Raw genomic sequence first — 19,281 nt, forward strand, 5'->3', positions numbered from 1 at the left:
CGCAGGCCATATCAAATCTGTTGGTTTGCTTTTATTAAGTTGGATAGCTTTGATACGATCACATTGAAACTTAACTCTGATCAGGACAGAGCAGAAAAAAGCAGTTAAAAACACAGCATTCAAATGCTATTACATCGGTCAGTAAAAAAAAAACTACCCCAGTCAGTGTCAACCAAAAGAAACACAATTGGTGATCACACACAAGAATTTGTAAAGATAAAAAAGGTTGAATATCCACTTCCACTGGCCAAACTTCACTTAATGAATAAAAACTAAATTCAACCATGAGCCTGGATATAGACTCGCTAGCAGGGAAAGAAAGAGATCTTTAAGCCCAGCTAGTGACCTCTGTACGGCTGGCTCTAATGTGCAAATACATTTTTTTTTAATCAGGATATCAGATAATCGACCGCCAAAGTCACACCAGTGATTAAGGGTCCAAAATGACCTCCGATTTAAAAAACAGGAAAAAACCCAGAGGGGGGGGGGGGGTCTAAAACTGTCATGGAGGACGTCTGCTTTCGTTCAGCAGTTTCAGGGGAGGGGGGGCTAGACCTGAGGGAAAAGATCAAGAGTCATGACCAACTAAAACACAGCAGCAATAATTTGTTCTGTCGTCCATTTAAAAAGTGAATCACAACTTAGTGGCTTGGACCCCCCCAACGCTAGTCATGGCCACTGTAGAGGTCCAGGCAGAGTAAAAAGATGACCACAGCTCCCCCTAGTGGACTGGGAAGGGTGGTGTCTACCGTTTACCGAGGAATACCAGCCACAACCTCAGACTCAATGCCACAATGGTCCTCCCCACGCAGGATCTTAAAGAAACCTGTAGAAGAAAACAAACAGTTAAAATCTTGTCAATAATCTTGTAATCAAACAAAAAAGGTAATGAGTGCTTTGAAAACAAAATGCATAAAACATTTAATAAATAACTGACCATTATCCCCCCAGTCAGTGTTCCAGGAGTTGGCAGCCAGCCAGTAGGGCGTCCCATCCTCCTCTCCCCAGCCCAGGATCTTGATGGCATGGCCCCCCAGAGCAGAGCCCGACACGTGCTGGTACACTCCTGCAAGCACACGTGGATGAGTCAGGAGCAGCGGCAAAACACCAGGCTTCGAAACAGCAAACACACGTGACGGAGACTAGGGTGGAGCCAGGATCAAGGAGCAGGAGGAAGGGAGAGGGAAAGAGAAATAGAGCCCTCACCAGACTTGTAGCTGACAAAGTCTTCGTAGACGGTGAATGCTGCCTCCGCTGGACCGTTCTGGAAGAGCTCTGCCATGATCTCCTGCTCCTCGTTGGGCACGCTGTACGCACGCTTACCTACACAACAACAACCAGCAGATAGGTGAACAAGACTGTATGGAAAGCAAAACATGAGTGTTGTGCGAGTGTATGCAAGCATGCGTCTGGGTTGGCTGGTTTCCTGTGTCTGCATTGTGTGCGTATTCCACCCTCACCAAAGTGCTTGTCCTTCTTGTAGGTGGGTGTGTACCCAGCCTCGCATGCTTTGGAACACTTAGGAGTGTCCCCCTCTTCCCCGGTGCACGGGGGCCTGGTGCCGTTCACATGGTGCTCACAGGGGGCGATCGAGTAAGGCCTGCACCCTGAGAGAAGACCACACACGTCATTAACACTGTACCCTTTTCTAAGTTCAAATGAACAGATTGTCTGACAGATAAATCCCCTCTCCCACCCATCGACTTCCAAGCACAGAAACGTAGCATTATTCAACCTACCCATATGAGAGTCATACAGCCCTCCGGACACCAGCCCCTCTGTGGTCCAGAAATCCCAGGCAGCTGACGGGTATCCGCCATTGCACCTAAAAACACAGTTAGTCAAATCTAGGAAACCTCATACATACTCGAACCCCCCCCCCCCCCCCCCCCCCCCCCCCCCCCACACACACACACACACACACACCATACCCCATGCCACAGTTGTAGCAGCAGCTGAGCAGGTCCTCTGAAGAGATCTCCACACTGACCTTGGCGTTGCTGTGGATACACACCCGGTCTGAGATGGCCTCTGCTGCACCAAACGCCTGGGGGAGGGGGGGGGGGGGGGGGGGGGGGGGGGGGGGGAGGGCAGAGACTCGTCAGATATGCCAGGGAAGGAGGGGGCGAGAAGGAGAGAGAGTGTTTGTGTGTGTGTGTCTTACCCAGCAGGAACCACAGGATCCCTGGTCCCTGACCTCCTTCAGAGTGGGGCAGTTTGGCCACTGCTCTCTGGGGTCAAAACTCTTTGGCACTTTCACACTACCAGAATACTGCACCCTAAACAGAGACGCAGAAGAAGAAAAAAATCCTTCAGCATCAGAGATGGATTGAATCACAGCAGATTGATCTGGAAGATGATATCGCTGACCCCCCCCCTCTCTAAAAGGTCTAAGGTGATGAGTTAAGCACAAAACGGAATGTCAGGCAAGCTGGTTTCGCCCACAACAACCTTTTGGCCTGTGGGCGACAGGAACAGGAAATGAACACTCACATGACAGGCAGTTTGGGGCCTTTCAGCAGAGTTCCACACAGCCTCTTCACATAGCTGTAGTCCACGTTACGGAAGTTATGGCCTGCCTTCACACGCACAAATCAAAACAGTTGACATGATTAGGAAACAGTTATATTGGCATGTTTGACCTCTTGAGATTCATCCAGAACAGCAACACACACACCTTCCAGGTAGTGTTCATCTTGTTGATGTAGTTGACCATGTCGTTTGAGAGGGGAGAGAGATGGGGTCTGGCCCAGCTGACTGACAGACTGGACACCAGGCACAGGAACGCCAAACGCCACATCTTTCCTGTCTGGACAGGAAACAGAATCAGGAATGACAATAGCACGGAGGAAGAATTGCTGCAGTAGAACTGTGGTTCTTGTTACCCAAGAAGAAGAGGAAATGTCTCACAATAAAAACTAAACTGGTTTAACACGTGATTCAACATGACACAGCTTGTTTTTCTCGCACGCACACACAACAGCCCTCCGGCTCAGCCACTCAGAAACTCTCCACTGCGAGAACACAACAGAACCAGGAGAGAGGCCTGCTTCAGTGTGCACTCATGCAGGCTCAACCCTTCAGTCAACTGGTCACAAACTGAGGGCCCTGAGGTATGAGGATCAAGGCATGAGAGCTGCCCGTGGCCATGGATCAGTTTGACAAAATAAACATTCGATTTTATTATAAATAATACCATGTGTGTGAGGTCAAACCTGTCATTTGTTCAGTATTGCAAGGGGAGCCAGTAAAGGTGAACTTAAACACGTTTCTTTTTGAAGTCCTTCTCTCCAACGTAAAGGCCTTATGACTCACCCCTAACAATAATCTGCACGTAACAGACTACACTATGGTGTGGGTGTTCAAGACCACAGAAATAACTTGTCAGACTGACTATTATTCCGTTTTAGCAACCCTTTAAGGCTCATAGCCAGTAACTCAGGACAACCAACACACCAGTAGTGGCTTGCCATGACACGAAACAAGTTGATGAAGAAGGGTTTACAGGCATCTTTGAGAAACGGTGTTTGGAGTCACATGAGGGGACAGTTTGATGACTCAGCACCATTTGCTAATGGGGGGGGGGGGGGGGGAGTGGCTGGGCTGGAAAAAAAACGTACAGAACAGCATACATGATCGTCCTAAACTCAGCCCGTCGTTTGAAGAAGTGAGAACCAAGTCTATCGGAAATTCACTTAGATTAAAGAGGAGGGCTGAGATACTAAATTCTTATTTACTTTTAAGAACAGGAGAAGTTACTTATTTGTTGGTTTTGGTGGTTTGTCAGTGCATGTCTGAGAAAACAAACGTTTAAGGCTTCGGGCAAAGAGCTCAAATTACGTTATCAATGAGCAGTTAGCGAGCTCTGCTAGGGAACGAAACAAAAGACTGCGGTTTAAGTGAAGTTTATTACTGACTAGAAACTGACTTGAGTGGAAGGTTCTAGAATATCAGCTGCTCAAATAGGGAAACGAAAATAACTTGGCCAATATATGGGCACCAAACTATAACCAAGCATAGAGGTAAGGAGGGGAAAAAATATCCCACTTCTTAGAGGCACTCAATCATCTCTGATGAGCTTTCCTCGGTTTATGTTTCATCAGTTAACTATAGAAGACGGGTTAACAAGAATAAACATCGTGTTCAAGCACACAATCATTACATTAAGATCTGGTTGCCATTAGGCCGTGGCGAGTTCAGTTTCGTTTGGAACATTTCAGTTCGAAAAGGCATGTCAAATACACAACACACCATTAGGTTTGTAGTGTGCTATGGGAAGACTTAGCATAAACTTCACGTCAGTGCGTATAGTAGGTTTGAACTTGACTAACGAGTTGTACAACTTGAACTTGGCAACCGAGTTGTCAGCAGCACCACCACTATCATCATGTGCATTTTTTGGGTGAGAAATGGACGACTACAACGTCCAATGAAACAACAATGATAGCGGAATAATCTAAACTTTTCGAATCGAAGTTGGACACAAGGTTACTAGGTTGATTTGTTTTTTGAACATGTTATTGAACAATCAAGCAACAATATATAGTTAGCCTGGTAAATTACACTGTTATAATATGACTACGACTAGCCTCGTCCACTAGCATGCTTGCCAGCACTGGAGTGTGGTTCGTGGTGGACAAAGTGCAGTACTGTAGCTATATGGGAACTGCTAGCTAAATCAAATACATATTATTCGCAATGCAAATCAAAATAGGTTCAAAAATGTGGTCATTAACACTTACCTGTAATTAGCTAGATTGGGAAAGACAAAGTTGTTTCAAACCACTGTCGATGTCCAGACAGGTCAGGTAGCTGTGTCACCTTGTTTTCGGTTCCCCGTTTAAATCAAGATAAACCACGTGACGCCGACATCATGTGCTTTGCTCAGAATCAGTCATTCACGTGACCCTAGGTTTCGCAACGCTGTTGCGAATCAAGTCATTTGCTCAATAGAGCGATCCTTTTGAAATTACGTTTTCTTCTCAAACTGTTAAGATTAGCTACACAAATGTGCTGTGACTTCCGTATAGTTGTACAAATGTGTGACTATGTTACAGGCATCTCCTAGGATCCTGCAATTTGTCGAATTAATTTCTTGTATATTTTCTGTGGCACGTCCCCCCTGTCCAGTAATTACATTATTTTAGATAATGTAATCAAATATTTCTTCAGATGTTTTGTAAACACCAGCAATCACTGTCTTTGAAATGGAATCCCACTGGATCAAGAGGACAAGAACAGTCTTTCTTCCTTAATCATCTGACGAACGTCTTATGTAATCTAATTAGATAAACACTAATAATAGTCACAACACTCCGACCCAATAGCGTTTATACTTGTGTTTATTCTGTCTCAATAATACAATACATACACAGTATCACTTATTTGGGTTTGTGGTGTCATTAGATAAATCAATCCAATGTTAAACATTTGTCTGGGGTCACAGGCAACACATCATTAAGAGGAAACATAATTATTTAGTTGAAGGATTCCAATGCATATATAAACAATCTAAGAATAACTGATTGTGATTCTGCCCACGTTCTTCACATAAACATGGCTGAATAAAATAAAATATAAAAGTTTAAAAAGAAGGGCTTAATGAAACTGAAAGCACTCCAATTCACCAAATAGTGATATTGCCATTCAAAGCAATGTGCTGACAATCATCGCAGCTGATGTTGTCATTAATGTCTACAAGGCAAGCGTTTATGATCATGTGATCAAGTGATTATGAATCCATCATTGTCAAGATCAAGCCAAGGCGTAGCGATAGCATTCTAAAGCTCGTGCAGGTGCACTTACACATTTACAAACACATACATACTCATATTAGCATACTGACATTAGGATGCATAGAGATACATTCTAGCATAGCACCTGTGCTTGATTAATGTGTGTAAGTGCTTGTTTTAAACAGGGTACGCAACAGTACACTGGTTTTATAAAGTCAAATTAATAGAAGAAAGTGCGCAGTGACTATTTCGACTGCCCCTGTCAAAGTAACTTGAACACAAATGCAGTCCTACTTTGGCTACATAAAACGGAGGAATAAAAACAAGAAATAAAACACTATTCTGGTCAATCATAACAGCATATCTTAGTATAGTCCCTTTCAAGCATTGTTCCGTATCTTGTCTCTATCCTTGCCCCTCGAAGCTCACAGTGAATGACAACTTTCAGTAGTGATTGGATTGGAAAGTACGTACTCCTGTAAAATGGAAGACTAGGACCAGACTGGTGGGTCCAGTTCTTCAAACATGCATGCAGTGGACTAGAGAGAGAAATCAAAACACAATCTGGAACTTTGTCAAGACTTTGTAATTTCTCCGTTTTTTTAAACACACATAACTTTGGTGTCACTTTGATTCTTACCATCTAAGCAGCAGTGATTGCTGTCTAGCTTAAGATCTTCCATCTTTAACATGAAAGTAAACAAACTGAATAACTTAGTACTTTTAAACACTATTGATAAAACATATTTTTTAATGTTTAGCACATCACAATAGATTTGTGTTTATTTTTTCTTATATTGCTTTACTACCTTTGATTAAATATTACATTGCTATGCATTATGATGCTATATACATTCCAACCCTATACCAGAGCCTCTCTGTTCACAAGAAACAGGCTACACTTAACTAGTATCTCACATTTGCTCTGAAGTGCAACTGTCTCAAATTATTGCAGCAAAATGCAAAAAGAAAAAAAAAGCCTTATAAATATAAACTCTTCTCTCTAGCAAACCATGAACAACAATTTAATGTGTTCATTCGCTTTAACTCCATTAGACAATCATATTTATTCTAATATAATAATATTATTTGTGTCTCTGTGTGCGTGATCGTTTTAATGAGATTCAGAACCTCCCACTGACGGACTGCTCAAACTGAATGTTATGTTGAGGCCTACTGGGGAGCCATGCTGTTTCTGCTTCAGCCAACACAAGGTACATGAATGTAACATCTTGTCAAAAGCAGACACAGGTTGGTCCCCATCCATAAGTCTTACATAGTCTTAAATATTCGTTTGACTCAAGAGTTGGGGTGAATTCCATTTATTCCAACCAAGACCTGATTATTTGATTTTAGGAAATAAGGAGAATATACATCCTCTCAATATCTGGAACTGAGACTGAATTGCCAAGGAATTAACCCAAACCCTTGTTTTTTCTTTTGTATTCCCCATCAAATCAATTTATCTGTATTTATGTTCACAAACTGGACCATTTGTTTGCGGGCGTGGGAGGTGGAAGGTGGGGCTAGGCCAGGTTCCTCAGGTACCTCAGCCTGGGGCTCCTGTCTGGGGGTGGAGGTGAGACGCGGCTCCCTGATCCGGTAGGGGCTTCTGTAGCTGGACATGGGAGACAGCTCGGAGCCCCAGCCCAGGTAGCTTCCGGTGGACGGCGAGGGGGCGTCAGTGCTGAAGTACATGCCGGTCACGGGCTCGATGGGGTTCAAGTTCCTCTCTGGACTCCCGATGAAGAGAGATGGACGTCTCTCCGGAGTTGAGATGTCTTTGATCTCCAGCGACGCCACAGACAAGGACCCCTCGGGCGTGGTGGCCCCGTTGCTGTCGATGTGGCGGAGGCTAGGTTTGGGCGAGGGGCTGGGGGAGCAGTAGGCGGCGCTCTGGTACTCGTCGTCCTCTCGTTCCTCGGACGGAGGCGGGCTGGGGTCGTCCTGGGGAGGAGGAGGGGGAGGATTGGAATCCTGAACTTTCACTTTGTGAACCCTGAACTCTTGGGGAGGTTGTTGGACTTGTGAGGGAGGATCCTGTCTCACCTCTCTCACCACCTCTCTGGTTGGTACGACAACCGTCACCTACGGAAACACAGCAGTATTCAACATCGAGATGTGGCGCCTTATGATGTACACCCAGGAGGCTCAAGTAAAGACAACTGAAAGCCAAGTTATTGATAAATGTGATGCCATTGGGACCCTTTCATCTTCACTTACCTGGGGGACATCCACCAACTGTTCGACCTCTTCCACCTGGGGAACCTGTGGAACGTGGGGAACCTGTGGAACGTGGGGAACCTCTGCGACATGTGGAAGGCTCGGCTGAGGAACATCTGGAAAATGTTGACGGGCCCTTCGCTCCTCCAGCCCCATCAATCCAGCCAATCCGCCTTCACCATAGCAACTGCTTATCTTGGCAGCGTTTCCTGTTTTTAGGGCTAGGCGAATCAGCAACCAGTGGTGGTGTTTCCAGCCTTCCCATTGGCCTGGTAGGTCCAGCAGAGTCCCGCCCCCAACAAGTGTTGCATGGCGATGGGAGGTGGGTGTGGTTTTCTCTTCCAGTGACAGGGTGGAACCCCTCTCCATACACATCCCTCCTACCCCTCTGTGACGGAGGCTTTGGAAGATCTCAAAGGACTTGGGATGCAAGAAGCGATAGTACAGGACCAGGGCGATGACACCTGGAGAGGAGAGGCAGATCGGGTGTCAAGTTACTCTGAAGTGGGATAAACGCTTAGACGTAGAACAAAGATAGTGAAGTAAAGTGAACTTCGTGACGTCAGGATCTTACTCACCAATCAGGAAGCTGCAGAACACAGCGGCTGGGATGCCCATGCTGTCCCAGGTAGCCACACTGAAGAAATCTGAGCCAGCCAATAGCAGGAGAGCATTCTCTACAAACATGGCCTGCAACCAAGAACACAGCCAGACCACTGACCTTACTGACTCGCGTCAGAGATTTCACTAGGTCGTAATCACTAGCTCCCATATAGCCATCAACTATCGACAAACATTCAGAAAACTTGGGCAGAAACTAGTTGTTGTATTTGGAAACCATGTTGGTGTTTTAGACTAGACAGAAAGATCAGAGGAAATTGTTTTACCTAGAACCATAGGGTTCCCAAATTCTTTTTTAGAGAGGTTTCCAATACAAGATGGCCTTCAGTTCAGGAAACTATAAGTTCATTGTCAGCTCCTTCTGTATAGTGTATAGAATTGATTTGTGTTGTGTTGCATAGCGGTTGTAGACTGAGCTACACACCAGATAGAAGCCGGCTATGCGGTATCTTGAGGGGCCGTCCTTTACGTTGAGGAAGAGGAAGATGTGGATGGCTCCCAGGACCAGGTTGAACAGACGCCATCGCGGCACCGTTCTGATGATGTCGGTCTGCTGAGACACCAGCCAGAATGTAGCGCCCATCCAGTGGAGCCCTGAGAGAGGGAGAAGGAGGGAGAGGGGGGGGGGGGATGGAGGGGGGGGGGGAGAGAGGGGGGAGGGAGGAGTGGGGAGAGAGAGAGGGAGGAGAGAGAGGGACGGGAGGGAGGGATTGAGAGAATGAGGGAGGGAGAGGGAGGAGTGGGGAGAGGGAGGGGGAGGAGAGAGAAGGAAGGGAGGGAGGGATGGATTGAGAGAGAGAGAGGGAGGGAGAGAGTGAAGCAGGGGGAGTTTGAGAGAGACAGAGGATAAATATGAAAAAAAGACAAACCAAACTCATTTAGGTTTAACCGAATAACAAGAACAGCATGGTTCTACAGGTTCACACCCCACTCACCTATGACACCCAAAACCCACGACCGGAACAACCGTGTGAAGAGCATGAGAGTGGCTACACGAGCTCCGATCATACTGACCTGCACACGCAAACACAACGCCCGTTAAACACACTCTCAAACACTTTCTCGCTCACACGCTTCTCTACTCTGTGGTTCTGGAATAAGACTCTAGTCTTCTTGATATCTCATTCCCTATTTGTCCCTTCCTGCTTTGTAAAAAGGGATTTATCTCTGTTTACTCTTCAAATGTCTGTCTTACATATGTTTTCTTTCTCTCTCACACACACACACGTACACACACACTGTGCACACACACATACTGTGCACTGACCCTCCAAAGCAGTCGGCATGACATGGCAGCAGGGGTCATTGGCAGATGGCCGGGTCTGATGAGGTAACAAGCCCTGGCATAAAGCACCAACGCCCAGGACAGAGACAGCAGGCACACCACAAAACACACCGGAACTAGGTGAAGAAAGTGGGTGAGAAAGTGAGGTCAAATAGATGGAAAATAGATAGAAAGAGAGAGAGGGAGAGAGTCAGAGAGAGAGAGAGAGAGAGAGAGAGAGAGAGAGAGAGAGAGAGAAATAAAGAGAGAGAGTCAGAGAGAGAGAGAGAGAAAGAGAGAGAGAGAGAGAGAGAGAGAGAGAGAGAGAGAGAGAGAGAGAAGGGATGAGAGACGAAGGCATAACAAATAGGGGCAAAGCTGCAAAGTTTCACACACAGTGAAAAAGAACAATAGTCTAAATGACTACATGTATATTCCGTTGAGGGTTTACATGCATTTTTATGGACGTATGTGAAACCCTCTGTGACACGACTTGTAATATGACCTATACGCGTCAAGCATTTCATTTGATATATAGTCAAACACACTCGCACACACATACCTGGAGAGAAGAGACCGATATCCGTGCAGATGAGAACGTATGTCTGCAGGACCGTCTGAGGCAGGGTGACCACCAGCGCCTCCAACAGCCGCAGAGCGGAAACATCAGCCTGCTGCATGATGTCTGAGGACAAGTCAAACCCAGGAAGAAACATACACTCCCACAACCTGTCGACACAAAGACGATCGACACACGCACACTTTAAAGTCGATCAACTGCAGAAACTTCAACAGCTTCAAATCATGTAGCCGTCGCACTGAACGAAGACAGCTCAGCAAACGCCATCTCTCTGCTCTGACACCCTGATCACCTGACACCAGGCAGTTATACCTCTTGAAGATGCCCAGATGCAGGATGTGGGTCCAGCGGAGGGACTTCCTGGGTATGCGCCCGTCACATAGGTACCACAGGTAACTAAGCAACTGAGGGCCCCATCCAGGGAGGAGGAGCAAAGCAGTCAGCCCCGCCCACAGGCCGTAGCAGTAGTTATGCCCCACCCACAGGTAGTACACAAAGCAGTATATCACTGGAGATGGAAACAGAAAAACAGGAACATCAATCCATGTTTAAATTATACATTTCTCTCATGGACCAATTGACGTGAAGGAAACTGATAGATAAGGTGTTGTTAATGTTTGCCAATAATCACTATTGACATTATTCAGAATCACACGAAGTCGCAGAGGAGATGTATTTATTATATTTACGTTCCGCAGTAATGGCTGCCCTAACTGCAAAGACATTCTATAGCCTAGACGGATATTGGGTGCGGGCTGTATCTTTTGTCTCGTGCATGTTGGTGTTCTATGAGCGAGTAGGCCTATATTTTAAATTCTGACATGTCGTAGGCCTCTGACGTCGATGCAGACCGTTTTAGGCTCGAGAGCTTTCTCCACATCTCTAGCAGAAAGCACAAGTGATGCGCGCCGCTGCAGCGTCCTCCCCACTGCCCTCACTCACTCTCTCCTCCCCCCTCCCGCATCCCCAGGTCCCCTGTAATATGAACCATCTGTGCGTGCCAAAATTTGGCGGGTGTAGCCTTGGCTACGCCCATTCCACCGTCCATTCATGATACCCCAAAATTCGGCGCTCGAATACGGAATGGAATGAAATGCGCCACATAAAAAAAGCTTTAAAGACAAGGCAAGGCCTGCTATTCTGCGGATCTGCATGGTGTCATAACACTAGGGATACAAATAGAAAATATGCTGTGCGCGCACAAAGACCCACGTTCCCAAATGGGATCAATCATAAAACTGAAGAAAACATGACTTGCAGTGATAGCCTACCAAGATGAGTAGTTAGTCAACAGTGATGGCTATTGCAGTGACAACAGAACTGCTATGTGACGAGCCAAGCAATCCCCTCCCCTTCAAGGTGTGAGCGTGCATGTATGTAGCCTTTTGGATACATCATATTGGAACTTACGCGCTGTCCTCTCTGCCACGATGAGAAAAGCTGTAAATGCATAAATGCAAACTTGGCAACACGCCATGCACGAGCCTCCTTGGCCACCCATCTCTCTTGTTCCACTATAATCTCTCATAACGCTAAATCCTTATCCGTGCCGTTTTCCAGAATCGTTGGAGTTCATTCGCCCGGATCCCGTCAAATTGCTCGTGTTCTCGAGAGCTCAGTTCTTCTCTGGCAAGGTCCACCGACGTCATCATCTAGCTGGGACGTTAAAGCTGTAGGCAAAAGACTTCGTTACAGATAGTTTACAATCATTATACTACAATACAGTTATGGGCCTCAGTCATAATAACTGTAACATAAAGTTGTTTAGCTTAGAAGACATTACATTTTAATGTTTACCAAATTAGGATACAAAAAAACAGGTAATTGGTAGTCCAAAAGGCAATTTAGTGGGCCTAATTTGGCATGTGATGTCAAATGGAAACTACAATATCAATACTGATATTGAAGACTATGAGATATGAGACCCATATGTAGCCTATATGAACATTAAAGGCAGGGTAGGCAATGTTATTGAGAAGCATTTTTGGTCATATTTGGCTAAAGTAATGTGTTGATAGCAACCAATATATCTAAAGGTTTACCTTTAACAACCAATATATCAACAGATTTCCTTGGGGGAACAGATTTTCCTAAAGGCCTGAGGAAAGTGGTTCCCCCCCTGTATATTAAACTAAAGCTATTTATAAAGCAATACATAGATGCTGGTGATGTATGCTACTGTGATCATTATGTATAACAAGTTTCATCTATGCATCAGTCTTTTACACTGAGAACACAGGGGGAACAGATTTTCCTGGAGGCTTGAGGTAAGTGTTTTTTTATTGTTTGCCTCAGACCGGAACTCTCTCCTCACACCCCAGGCTGTGATTGTATGACTGATCTGCATGTACGACTGCCTGCAGCTACACCTGCATGAGAGGGGTCTGAGGAGAGCAGTTGGACCCTTCTCAGAGAAGTGAGATGGTTCGATTGCATTCAGGCTCGAATTTGTTCGTCTCAAATTTCTGTGGTTCGATTTTTTTGGATCTGAATTTCGCCATTCGAATTTGGGCTTCGATTTTTTTATGGAATTTTGGGGATCTGAATTTTACAGCTCAAATTTGAGGAACCTGAATTTCTGAACCTTATTTTTATTACATTGAAATACATTCCTATTTCAATTTAAAGAAGTGATTTCAAAAACAACACATGCCTTCAAATTCAAAACATGATTTGATATCACTGATTTGCTTCCATTTATTTGTGCTTGCCTGGAACAGCCTATAAAACCACGTTTGTCCTGCGGGCACAAGTAAAGGCTGACACCAAGCGGCTATTGACAGGAAGTGGATTTAAAGTGAACAGGCATTTGATACCGACATATTTATTCAGCCTACACAGGGTGCATTTGTGAATTTGCTAAGGCTGTAGAATCCAGTTATATTCTGATGTTTTGTCACATGTTCTGATGATAGGACATTCTTTTTATAAACGCGAATAAGGCACGATGCCACATTATGATACATTATCTCAGGTTTAAATGAAGCCAATACCAGTATCGTTCTATTAATGTGTTGCTGAAAGCTTTTTCAACAGATCACTTTGTAAAGCTCTCTCTTGGAAGTCGCTTTGCATAACAGCGTCTGCTAAATGAATAAATGTAATGTAAATGTAAGTTCACTACAGAGCTCAGCGGCTAATCAGAGAATAGGCGTGCACAAAGTAGTGCTCGAAATGTATTTTCCGTTACTACCGGCGTTTCACGTACAAGGCTCAGCGTAGGCTAGCCTATGTATGTGAGGGGTGTGTCTTGAGAGCTCCACCTCCACCACCCTACGCGTTGAATAAAACCAAATCACCCCATAGCATTGCTGCGACATACTCACAGAAACCTCATTATAGGTGCACTGTGAGCATTTGTACTACGAACATAGCGTTTTTTACCTTATTTTTGGAAGACTAATCAACCAGAGAAGAAAATATGGTGAGTAGGTTAAAGGACATTTCAAGCATTGTCAGGGAATCCACAATCGGAGAAATATCGTAGTTAGGTTAATACTTGGTAGTTCATACTATGTCGTCGACTAAATATGGGCAGGATCGCGTTTTAGGCACGTATCAAGTCCACTTGTAGATAGCCTACCTATTTTATGTTATTGTACGACGTTATACAAGTTTTACACGATGTCAATTGGAAATGATTCGCGCCTATCTGTGGTGCGTCACGATTGAAGTGTCCATTTTGCCTCTACCGCGCTTAACTTTTGCGCGCTGCGGCTCGTCAGTCAGTGCGTCAACGAGTGGCGCAGCTGATTAATACTTGCATGGGGCGAATCAGTGTTCTTTAGTAGACTACTCAAGTTATTCCTCCAATGAACGGTTTATTTTCCGTGGCGCTGTAAGCGTAGCCTATGTTTGATTTCTGACAACACGATGGCAAAAGCCTACACAGATTTGAATGGTTACCAAATTAGAATTTCCCCATTGAGCGGTACCTATAGGCCTTGGGGACCGCGAGGGTTGGGTTGGGCGTGTTTATTGCCTCCGTTGTTGGTTTGAATCGGCGATGTGGCCATTGCTACTGTTCACTCTTTAGTGGTCTCGAGCCACCGTATAAAACACATGAGCCTTAGTTTAGTGATTGAGGGTAGATTGAGGATGTGTCCACAGGTATTTGGGACGCCGTTTTTCATGTTTTGTTCGAGGTTATCAAGTTGGAGGGACCGTTTGTTTCCACGTGGCCATTGTAAAATTATATTTACAATTACTCATTCATAATCCATCCATGCTATACTTTTATTACTTTAAAATATGCGCTGCGCACCATACGTGCACACTTAAACCTTAATTATTATAATCTTGGTGTGTAATCTGGGGTTATGACGAACCCTGAAGGATCAACATTTTTCAGGGAAGCACAAGGCGGGGGGAGGGGGATGCATTCCCATAGGGATATGTCGGCTCCTTTGCTTCCTAATGAGGAGAAAGCTTTATTTTATAATCCTAAAATTCATGTTTAAGCATGTTGTTTAGCCCCCTGATAATATGGGTCTTTAAAGGTTGGCAGTAGTCGGTTGTATAATCGTTCTTCTTAAAATTCGTCAGTATTGCATATCTTGCCCTTTGGTTTTCTTATTCTCGCATGACTAAAGGCCTGGTTTGACATCCGGACTCTAATTTACATTTAGTTTAAATGTGACTGCTGGTACTCAGTTGTGAAAGTGAACACCAAGCCTATAAGATTGTCTGCTTTTCACTGTGCCCTTTTGTGCTTTCTAACCGCCCATTTGGGACTAAACAGGAAGCTTGCCACATAGAAAGGGGGGCTACCTTTGCTAGCCCACTAAACTATGCATTAAAAGTAGGTTCTCGAGTGTTCACCAACCTCACGACAGGCTTTATGGAGCCAAGTGACGTCAGTAGACAAATTAGCACCATGTTAATCTGGAAAGGACTATTTTAATCTGAAAAAGACTATGCTAATCGGAACACTCAGCAGCCAATGACGGGCCACTCTGAAATTTAAAACACAGGAAGTGGCTACTTTCACAGCTGCTGTAAATGTAGAACAGGCGAAGCTGTACAGGCCAACGTCTGGTGAACATTAACAAAGATGGCCTGTTACGTCACAAGCAAAGAGTCGTACAATTAGTGAACTATTATTTTGCAATTACACATGCAGTAGGTGTCAGCACAGAGGAAGGCTTTTGTGATTCACTAATTTGGTGAATGTTCAGGTGTATGGAGTAAACTGTACAGGAATAATGATATGTTTGCTCTGCTGCGTTAAAGCATAATGGAGACCAGGGGTGGAACAGGGCAGTTAAAACGGGTGTACACAGAGAGAGAGGGGGGGTGTGTGTGTGTGTGGGAGGAATTATTGACGCTCCCCTTTAAAATAGCTTGCTGCTTAGCTAGCTGCCTTGCCCAAACTAGGCACCCCTCCACCCCCTGTATCCTTGACGAGTGTCACCTATCCAACCTGCCTCCTCTCCCTGTCTGTTGATCTACAGGGCAGGACGTCTATACAATGTCTTCACCTCAAACATGGGGTCAGACTGAAATAACACTTGTTAGATGAGTCTGTGTGGTTCAAGGCATGTGTGTTTCTGTGTGCTTTTATATTACTGTTGCAGACGGGCACTTCTCAAAATGTTTAAATGAGACCATCAGTACCACCCCACACATCCTGTCCTTTTCCCTTTTAAAACTATTTAAAACTAATCACTCAAAATATTTGGCCTGTAGGCCAAAGCAGTTATTCAGAGTAGTGGACAACACGACAAGCCGCTTCTGACACGTTTTTTGTTTTTAATACAATGGTGTCCTAACTTGTTGTCCTCCTCTCCACTCATCCGTCAACACGTTCCCCCTCGTCGGCAACATGCTAGAAATACTTCTGCAGGGTGCGGACTGGAAATTCACTGGCTTGAAGGCTAAAGTTTTGCTTACCCTTTTGTGAAAGAAAGATTTGTATTGTTGTTATCTCACTACAATATCTGGGCCTTAGTTATTTCTTTATAATATTTGATTATCATAAGGTCAGAATCATTTTAGGCCCTTCAGCTGACTACAACAGCATTGTGTTTTCGCTATTATTGGTATGCATCTACATGCTTAATTTTTTTTTTACTAGCAAGTTGTAATAGGAAAGACTATCCTGTCATGAGTAAGCCACAGTTGCACTACACATGCTCACACAAATTAGGTCACAGTGCAAGGGTATGCAAACTCATGACTCACATTGTCCTCCCTCAGCTTGCGCACCATGACCTGATTTAGTTTCACCCCGCCCATTAAGTTGGAGCTTACCTGTCATTTGTTCCTGACATTTGATTGACTGCCAGCCAGCTGGTGGGGGAGCATGGTACAAGATGTCCAACAAAAGCACAACCTGTGTTTTTGACCTAGATTTTTGTCTAGATCTAGTAGAAGTGGATAGGAAATAGGTATATTGATAAATAAAATAAAAACGTTTACATACTTGCTCATGTTCATAGCTGCAGATGATTAACCCTCCCCTTCCCTCCTTTCTTCAGCGTGAGTGTATCTCAGTCCATGTTGGCCAGGCTGGCGTCCAGATGGGGAACACCTGCTGGGAGCTCTACTGTCTGGAGCACGGCATCCAGCCGGACGGTCAGATGCCCAGCGACAAGCCCGTGGGCGGACACGATGACTCCTTCACCACCTTCTTCAGTAACACCGGCTCCGGGAAGTACGTTCCCCGAGCCATATTTGTGGACCTGGAGCCCACAGTTATTGGTGAGTAGAAAGTTGAGCATAAATAGGTAGATATTATAACCATGTAAATATTTTGTAAGGTCTCATACTTTCCAAACGCTTTCATCCTAAATGAAAGTGCCCGTACGTAGCAGAGGGCATACAGTAGACTTTAACTAAATGCTACACAACAGCAAGCCAGTTTTAGGGATGACAAATCATCGTTGCCCAACGCTGATATGAAATATAACACGTGTTTGCGAGAGCGACTTGGCGATGTTGAGTTGTGAACTGGTTCCTGTCTTAACCGGTTCCTGTCTGTTCTCCAGATGAGGTGCGTACGGGGACGTATCGTCAGCTGTTCCACCCCGAACAGCTCATCTCTGGGAAGGAGGACGCTGCTAACAACTACGCCCGAGGGCACTACACCATCGGCAAGGAGATCATCGACTCTGTGCTGGACAGGATCCGCAAACTGGTACGACCGAGAGACTGTGGAACCACGTGGATGTGACGGCTGTGCGCCTCTTGTCCTGGGAGCGTTTCAGACATGCTGCATATATAGTTTGAAATGATGCGTGTCCCTACGTCACTGATACCCCCTGTGTTTCTCTGTATTTCCTCCCTTAGGCAGATCAGTGTACTGGCCTCCAGGGCTTCCTGGTTTTCCATAGCTTTGGAGGGGGGACTGGTTCTGGGTTCACTTCCCTGCTTATGGAGCGTCTGTCGGTCGACTTCGGCAAGAAGTCCAAGTTGGAGTTTGCCATCTACCCAGCTCCTCAGGTGTCCACTGCTGTGGTGGAGCCCTACAACTCCATCCTGACCACCCACACCACCCTGGAGCACTCTGACTGTGCCTTCATGGTAGATAACGAGGCCATATACGACATTTGCCGTAGAAACCTGGACATTGAACGTCCCTCCTACACCAACCTGAACCGTCTCATCAGCCAGATTGTGTCCTCCATCACCGCCTCCCTGCGCTTCGACGGAGCCCTCAATGTGGACCTGACAGAGTTCCAGACCAACCTGGTGCCCTACCCCCGCATCCACTTCCCCCTGGCCACCTACGCCCCGGTCATCTCTGCCGAGAAAGCCTATCACGAGCAGCTGTCCGTGGCGGAGATCACCAACTCCTGCTTCGAGCCCTCCAACCAGATGGTGAAGTGTGACCCTCGTCACGGTAAATACATGGCCTGCTGCCTGCTGTACCGCGGCGACGTGGTGCCCAAGGATGTCAACGTGGCCATCGGAAACATCAAAACCAAGAGGAGCATCCAGTTCGTGGACTGGTGTCCCACTGGCTTCAAGGTGGGTATCAACTACCAGCCCCCCACCGTGGTTCCTGGAGGAGACCTGGCCAAGGTGCAGAGGGCCGTGTGTATGCTGAGTAACACCACCGCCATCGCTGAGGCCTGGGCCAGGCTTGACCACAAGTTCGACCTGATGTATGCCAAGCGGGCCTTCGTGCACTGGTACGTGGGAGAGGGCATGGAGGAGGGAGAGTTCTCCGAGGCCAGAGAAGACATGGCCGCCCTGGAGAAGGATTACGAAGAGGTGGGCCTCGACTCGTTTGAGGATGAAGAGGAAGGGGAGGAGTATTAGGAGTGGAGGGAGCAACAAAGGAGGGATGGGTCCTCTACTGGCAAACATCACTGAGAGATGGAATTGCCTTTACATGACCATGCAGGGAGGAAGGAAGGAACAGCAGAACCTGCTTCAAGCCAATATATTTTCTCTACCAAAGAAACTTCTCATGTCTGACAATCTTTTCCAAGAAGGTTGACCAAGGAATTGTTCTTTGCCTTAATGAAAAATGCTGTCGCCATGAAAGTTTTCTTCGTTTATGACAGTTACTGTCATCAACACTAAAGTTACTGCCAAGTAAATTCCTTTGGCCAACCTGATTATCTCAACCCCATGGTGTTCGGTCTTAATGGAAGTGATTTCTCCAACTTGGAGAGTTATTTTACATTACTGATAAGCTACACAATATTCTATTTCTTTCCTTTTAACCCAGCATGATTTTAGGACTCTTGATTTCCATGTTGTGTGTCTACTCTGCTGTCAAATTGCAGTTTTTATTTTATGATTGTAACGCATCAGGAAACTGTGGTGACTGGCACCCCTCCTTTGTAAATAAAGTTGTGTGATCTCAATCAACAGACTCTTATTTTGAAGGGAGGGGGAGGGGGGGG

The 19,281-nt window shown here is 45.6% G+C and overlaps 3 protein-coding genes across 3 annotated transcripts; 1 reads left to right on the plus strand and 2 right to left on the minus strand.

The window, feature by feature from the left end:
* Window positions 1–11: 11 nt before the first annotated feature.
* On the minus strand, window positions 12–4,827 carry ctsba (cathepsin Ba). The gene is made up of 10 exons (XM_047030410.1): window positions 4,743–4,827; window positions 2,678–2,809; window positions 2,494–2,579; window positions 2,165–2,279; window positions 1,932–2,047; window positions 1,740–1,825; window positions 1,461–1,607; window positions 1,207–1,323; window positions 938–1,066; window positions 12–826 (listed from the first exon to the last, which is right to left on the minus strand). The coding sequence occupies exons 2-10, from the start codon at window positions 2,798–2,800 to the stop codon at window positions 753–755; spliced, it is 993 nt and encodes a 330-aa protein (XP_046886366.1). The 5' UTR covers window positions 2,801–2,809; window positions 4,743–4,827; the 3' UTR covers window positions 12–752.
* A 506-nt stretch (window positions 4,828–5,333) lies between these two features.
* Window positions 5,334–16,884, minus strand: LOC124474371 (XK-related protein 5-like). The gene is made up of 11 exons (XM_047030407.1): window positions 16,848–16,884; window positions 11,834–12,093; window positions 10,736–10,931; window positions 10,406–10,572; window positions 9,847–9,980; window positions 9,515–9,593; window positions 9,004–9,173; window positions 8,537–8,648; window positions 7,959–8,422; window positions 7,785–7,823; window positions 5,334–7,682 (listed from the first exon to the last, which is right to left on the minus strand). Exons 2-11 carry the CDS (start codon window positions 11,949–11,951, stop codon window positions 7,188–7,190), a joined length of 1,974 nt encoding a protein of 657 aa, XP_046886363.1. The 5' UTR covers window positions 11,952–12,093; window positions 16,848–16,884; the 3' UTR covers window positions 5,334–7,187.
* LOC124474372 (tubulin alpha chain-like) lies at window positions 13,714–19,242 on the plus strand. The gene is made up of 4 exons (XM_047030408.1): window positions 13,714–13,847; window positions 16,903–17,125; window positions 17,413–17,561; window positions 17,714–19,242. Exons 1-4 carry the CDS (start codon window positions 13,845–13,847, stop codon window positions 18,686–18,688), a joined length of 1,350 nt encoding a protein of 449 aa, XP_046886364.1. The 5' UTR covers window positions 13,714–13,844; the 3' UTR covers window positions 18,689–19,242.
* Window positions 19,243–19,281: the final 39 nt, after the last annotated feature.

The sequence above is a fragment of the Hypomesus transpacificus genome, chromosome 12 (genome assembly GCF_021917145.1).
Source record: "Hypomesus transpacificus isolate Combined female chromosome 12, fHypTra1, whole genome shotgun sequence".
Lineage (NCBI taxonomy): Eukaryota > Metazoa > Chordata > Actinopteri > Osmeriformes > Osmeridae > Hypomesus > Hypomesus transpacificus.

Coding starts and splice junctions, on each gene's coding strand:
- ctsba (XM_047030410.1), bottom strand. CDS start 2,800: ATGTGGCGTTTGGCGTTCCTGTGCCTGGTGTCCAGTCTGTCAGTCAGC. Junction 2,280..2,493: donor GGCCCCAAACTGCCTGTCAT/GTGAGTGTTCAT, acceptor GTCTCTGTTTAG/GGTGCAGTATTCTGGTAGTG. Junction 1,324..1,460: donor CAAGAAGGACAAGCACTTTG/GTGAGGGTGGAA, acceptor GTTGTTGTGTAG/GTAAGCGTGCGTACAGCGTG.
- LOC124474372 (XM_047030408.1), top strand. Junction 17,126..17,412: donor CCTGGAGCCCACAGTTATTG/GTGAGTAGAAAG, acceptor TCTGTTCTCCAG/ATGAGGTGCGTACGGGGACG. Junction 17,562..17,713: donor TGGACAGGATCCGCAAACTG/GTACGACCGAGA, acceptor TTCCTCCCTTAG/GCAGATCAGTGTACTGGCCT.
- LOC124474371 (XM_047030407.1), bottom strand. CDS start 11,951: ATGAGAGATTATAGTGGAACAAGAGAGATGGGTGGCCAAGGAGGCTCG. Junction 8,649..9,003: donor GCATAGCCGGCTTCTATCTG/GTGTGTAGCTCA, acceptor TCTTGGTTGCAG/GCCATGTTTGTAGAGAATGC. Junction 7,824..7,958: donor AGTTGGTGGATGTCCCCCAG/GTAAGTGAAGAT, acceptor GTGTTTCCGTAG/GTGACGGTTGTCGTACCAAC.